General features: G+C 37.0%; 1 protein-coding gene across 2 annotated transcripts; it reads left to right on the top strand.

Moving 5' to 3' along the window:
- The first annotated feature begins 200 nt into the window (after positions 1–200).
- AO1 (amine oxidase 1) lies at positions 201–3,647 on the top strand. Of its 2 annotated transcripts, none has more exons than XM_089618420.1 (4): positions 201–1,594; positions 1,730–1,843; positions 2,341–2,882; positions 3,349–3,647. In XM_089618420.1, the coding sequence occupies exons 1-4, from the start codon at positions 416–418 to the stop codon at positions 3,506–3,508; spliced, it is 1,995 nt and encodes a 664-aa protein (XP_089474546.1). In that variant the 5' UTR covers positions 201–415; the 3' UTR covers positions 3,509–3,647. The 2 variants fall into 2 exon arrangements, with proteins under 2 accessions (XP_089474546.1, XP_089474545.1); XM_089618419.1 differs by having other exon boundaries at positions 205–1,594; positions 3,343–3,646.
- The last annotated feature ends 1,410 nt before the right edge of the window (positions 3,648–5,057 follow it).

The following is a 5,057-nucleotide window of genomic DNA, read 5'->3' as shown; positions in this document are numbered from 1 at the left end:
TGGTCGCTCAGATCTGTGGCAATAAAGCAATGAGGGCAAGAGCAACCCTGTCTGACTAGAATATTTGATTTGCTTTATGTTTTGACCAAAAAAATATTATAATTTAATGTTGCACATGGAGACTTTTGATTAAAGTTAAACAGGGTTTACAATTCTATCCAATCATTTTGGGCTCTGACTTGCGGAATAATTCTCATGTGGGTGATTTAGAATGAAGTAATTAATTGTAAAGATGACCAAGCAAATAGAACCCTTCACTTCAATCCCAAAACCCAAATAATAAAATTTAAAAAGAAGCAAAACAAAATTGACTAACCTTGCTCTCAATTCAAGAAAAGTAGTAAATATATATGAATGTGGGTTTGTATATAAGAAACAACAACATCCAAAGCTTTGATATACCATTCCGTTTCAAATGACTAGCCTAGTTTTGAATTTGATCCTCTTTCATACCTTATTCACTCTAGCCACTGCAAAAACCCACCCTCTTGACCCTTTGACCCCGGACGAGTTCAACCGGGTGAGAGACTCGGTCCGACGCTCCCGACTCGGTTCTCACCCGGACTTAACGTTCCACTATGTCGATCTCGATGAACCAAAGAAACAAGACGTCCTAAAATGGCTCTCGTCTAGCCCGAAAACCCGAGGCCCGTTTCCGTACCGACGGGCCAAAGTGGTGGCCCGAGCCGGGGGCGAGACCCACGAGCTCGTCGTCGACCTTTCCGGGACCGGCTCGGTCGTGTCAAGCCGGGTCAAAACGGGTCCCGGGTTCCCGCCTTTGACTTTCCTCGAGCTCTTCCGCGCCAGCAAGCTTCCGTTGACCGACCCGAGGTTCGTTGACTCGGCGACGAGGCGTGGCCTCAACGTCTCCGAGGTCTCTTGCGTGCCCTTAACCGTGGGCTGGTTCGGGCCCGAGTCCACCAACGACGTCGTTGATCATCATCACCGGGCCTCGAGACGGGCCTTGAAAGTCTCGTGCTTTTACCGCGGAGGCACGGTGAATCTCTTTTCGAGGCCCATCGAGGGAGTCACGGTGATCGTCGACGTGGACTCGATGACGATCGCTTCATACAAAGACCGGTTTCGAGTCCCGTTGCCGAAAGTCGAAGGGACCGACTTTCGGACGAGCTCCGACGATTCCGCTTCGGGTTTTTCTCTCTGTGGCAATTCGTCGAACACCTTGCTTGCGGTCCAAGGCAGCGAGGTCAAATGGGGCGACTGGGCGTTCCACGTGGGTTTCAGCTCGCGGGCCGGGGTGGTTGTATCGATGGCGTCGGTGTTCGATCGCCGGAAAGGGAAGTTCCGGCGAGTGATGTACAGAGGCCACGTGTCGGAGACTTTTGTGCCGTACATGGATCCTAGCGAAGAGTGGTATTTCAGGACTTTTATGGATGTCGGAGAGTTCGGGTTCGGGAGATCGGCGGATTCGCTGCGGCCGGGCGTAGATTGCCCGAGAAATGCGGTGTTTATGGACGGACACGTGGCGGGTCCGGACGGGAAGCCGCAAAAGATGGAGAGAGTGGTTTGTGTGTTTGAGAGATTCACGGGAGATATTGCGATGAGACACACCGAGATCAACATTCCTGGAAAAGTCGTAAGTAACTAGTTTAATTATAAAAAAAAAAAAAGTAATAAAAAAAGACTATTTTTTTCGTTAATTAAAGGTGGTTTTCTATTATTTATATATATATATATATGTTTTTATTTGCGGTATTTTTGTCTTGGAAAGGTGAGAAGTGGAGAACCGGAAATAAGTTTGGTGGTGAGAATGGTGGCTACAGTTGGGAATTATGATTATGTTCTTAATTGGGAGTTTAAGAAAAGCGGGTCCATCAAAATTGGGGTTAGATAATCTATCCATATCATCCTTTATTCCGACATTGCTTTTTTTTTTTTTTTTAATAGAGAAAACCGCACAAACTACAAAATCATACCTTTATTTTTTATTTTTTTTAATCATACAATTTATACTTTAATTTTAAGTTGTGGAAATTTATATGATGCCTCAATTCTACTACATCATGAAATATCACTATTTTGAAAATAGATGAAGATCCAATTCAATATAATGACAAAGTAGAAATTTGTAGAAATTTTAAATGTTAAGATCATGCTGTAGATTGAAAAGTAGAAATATGAATTTACAAAAGTTAAAACTGCTCAGATACATATCTTCATGTTTACAAAATTATAGTATAGATATGAACTTGACCATAAGTTTTTTTGTTTTTTTTAATCTACTTCTATCTTATTAGTGATGAGTTATTGTATTATTTTTTTCCATATATAACATACAAAATAGACATTGAGTTTGGATCCACATGACACCATGGTACGTAGGTCGATTTAACGGGCGTTCTAGAAATGAAGGGCACGCCGTTTATAAACAATCAACAAATAACCGAAAATATTTTCGGGACATTGGTGTCGGAAAATACTATCGCAGTCAACCACGACCACTTTGTGACGTACTACTTAGACCTAGACATCGATGGAAACGAAAACTCCTTTCAAAAATCCAAACTAAAAACGACAAGAACTGCGCCGAACGTTGGCTCTCCTAGGAAGAGTTATTGGACAGTCGTTAGGGAAACTGCCAAAACCGAATCCGAGGCTAGGATTCGGCTTGGCTCGGAGCCAGTTGAGCTGCAAATCATAAATCCAAATAAGAAGACGAGGCTCGGGAATCAAGTAGGTTATCGGCTTCTAGCTGGACAACCCACTACTTCTCTTTTGGCCGATGATGATTACCCACAAATTAGGGCGGCTTATACAAAATATCAATTATGGGTAACCGCCTATAATAAGTCCGAACGGTGGGCGGCGGGTTTTTATAGTGATCAAAGCCAGGGAAACGATGGCTTGGCCGTATGGAGTCAAAGGTAAACATTGTAGTTTTGTTTTTTTTTTTTTTTTTTTTGTGCATTTTGCATATTATTTTATAGACACTCTAGGAATTTAGTCATTTAAAACATAAAATTTTACAATATAGCCGATCTTTCAAAATTATAAGAGACCATTTCAAATTCAAGCTAAAAGATATTGCGACATTCAAACTTGAAAATGTAATCAAGAGACCTAATCAACCGACTAATTAACTATATTTTCCGCTGAATATATTTTTGTGACATGAGTATTTTACTATATTTCTCTTATTTTATTTTCTGATAAAAGTAAAAAACTAATCAAATAAATTATGTAAATATAATAAAATGCATTATTTTGATACTACATATTTTTTTTTTTGTCATTTTTAAAGCAAAAAATAGATTAGATTGAATTAGAGCATGTATAAATTAAATTAATGAAAGTGATAAAACTTTTGTAATTGCAAATGTGCAGGAACAGAGTGATTGAAAATAGAGATATAGTGCTATGGTACACAGTGGGGTTTCATCACATTCCATATCAAGAAGATTTCCCAGCTATGCCTTCACTTCATGGCGGTTTTGAGCTTAGGCCTGCTAATTTCTTTGAAAGCAATCCATTGCTCTCTCAACAACATTAATCTTAAACTGTAATGTTAAAATATTCTTTGGACTGTATGAAAAATCTATACAATACACATAATTACGATAAGTATAAATGTCCATCAGTAGTTTGTTTTTTCATGTCAAGTGGAACTTCTAGAATTATTTCACAAACAAAAAAAAAGGAGAAATTGCCCCATTTGCCATCAATTTCATAACATTTTTTCATTTTCCACCAAAAGATTATTTTTTTCCAAAATACCACCATCTATGTCAACAATGCTGACATCTATTTTTCCCCTTCACTATGAGATGTCAACATTGTTGACATAGATGTCAACAATGTTGACATCTCGGTAGCATTTTGGGAAAAATTAGTTTTTTTGTGGAAAGTGGGAAAATGTTATGAAATTGGTGGCAAATTGGACAATTTCTGTTTTTCTCAAAAACAGTAGTAGTAATAACTACTAAAAAAATTGGACGAAAAAGGGAATATTATGAATATTTCAAAAAACTAATTTTTTTTTTAATTCATGATTGTAATTTTGTTTCTTCCCCCTATTTATGAATAACGAAAGGTCTTAGGTCATCTCAAAAGTGTACTGTATTTTTTGCAAATGCAGTAAATTGAGCACCAAGTGGAGTTTTAAAAATCACTCCAAAATGCACTTTTGGAGTGAGAATAAACAGTTTGACGTCATTCACGTCATATATACTGCAAAAATATATAAGTAATTATACTTTTGACCCTTAATTTTATTTTTTTTATACAAATGGTCATAAAATAAAAAATATATATTTTATGTTTTCCCCAACTAAAAAAGAGAGACTAAAAATATCTAAATGAAAATAGAAATAGACTAAAAAAGAGATTACAGAGAAAATTTAGACATTAATGGAGATTATGTAATAAGAAAAAGCCATTGATATTTGCAAGTTAGAATGCATGTGTTTTGTTGTAATTTTTTGTTTATACAATGATTATTTTAGTAAATGTTAATTTATATTTAAATTATTATGGAGTAATATAAATATTTAGAATTAGAATAGTTCCAAAATAAAGAGATCTAGCTAGTTGAAAAACAACAAATAAATGAAGGGTAAAACATAAATAAGAGAGAAATGGAATATTAATCGAATATACCATATGCAGTTAGCACCGCGTGATGAAGAATCGTCTTTTTGACAACTCAGCCATGCCAATGACCGTCCCTCCACCTCTCTAACAGATGAACGACGGTCGCGCTGTCGTCGAAATGCAGGCATTGTAGGCTATATAATACATGCTTTAGAGGGATCACAAATGGACAAATCTAGTTTTTATTAATTATATTATTTTACTTGTTTTGTTCCAGAGATAGAAGTAGATGTAACTTACGTACGAGTTCAATTTCTGTTTTGCGGTTTTTATGATATATTATATAATTTTTTGTTTTCTTTATTACAATGTTTTAAGTAGCGTAAAGTCCGCGGAAGCGGAAGTTACCGCACGTCACACGTTGAAAAATTCTTGAACGCGACGAATCTTTCGCAGATTCCGCATTTGGAGGTAAAATTATGATTTTTTCAAAAAAAAATTGCTTGATC

This window comes from Urtica dioica, chromosome 6, assembly GCF_054948205.1.
Source record: "Urtica dioica subsp. dioica isolate 48M chromosome 6, U.dioica_male_clone48M_v1_H2, whole genome shotgun sequence".
NCBI lineage: Eukaryota > Viridiplantae > Streptophyta > Magnoliopsida > Rosales > Urticaceae > Urtica > Urtica dioica.
Note: the sequence above shows the minus strand (reverse complement) of the source record. Positions and strands in the feature narration are given on the sequence as shown.

Bases quoted from the DNA above. Each gene is read 5' to 3' on its own strand.
- AO1 (XM_089618419.1), top strand. From the start codon at position 416: ATGACTAGCCTAGTTTTGAATTTGATCCTCTTTCATACCTTATTCACT. The intron at 1,844-2,340 runs GTTAGATAATCT...CATGGTACGTAG, and splicing joins GCGGGTCCATCAAAATTGGG to GTCGATTTAACGGGCGTTCT. The intron at 2,883-3,342 runs GTAAACATTGTA...GCAAATGTGCAG, and splicing joins TTGGCCGTATGGAGTCAAAG to GAACAGAGTGATTGAAAATA.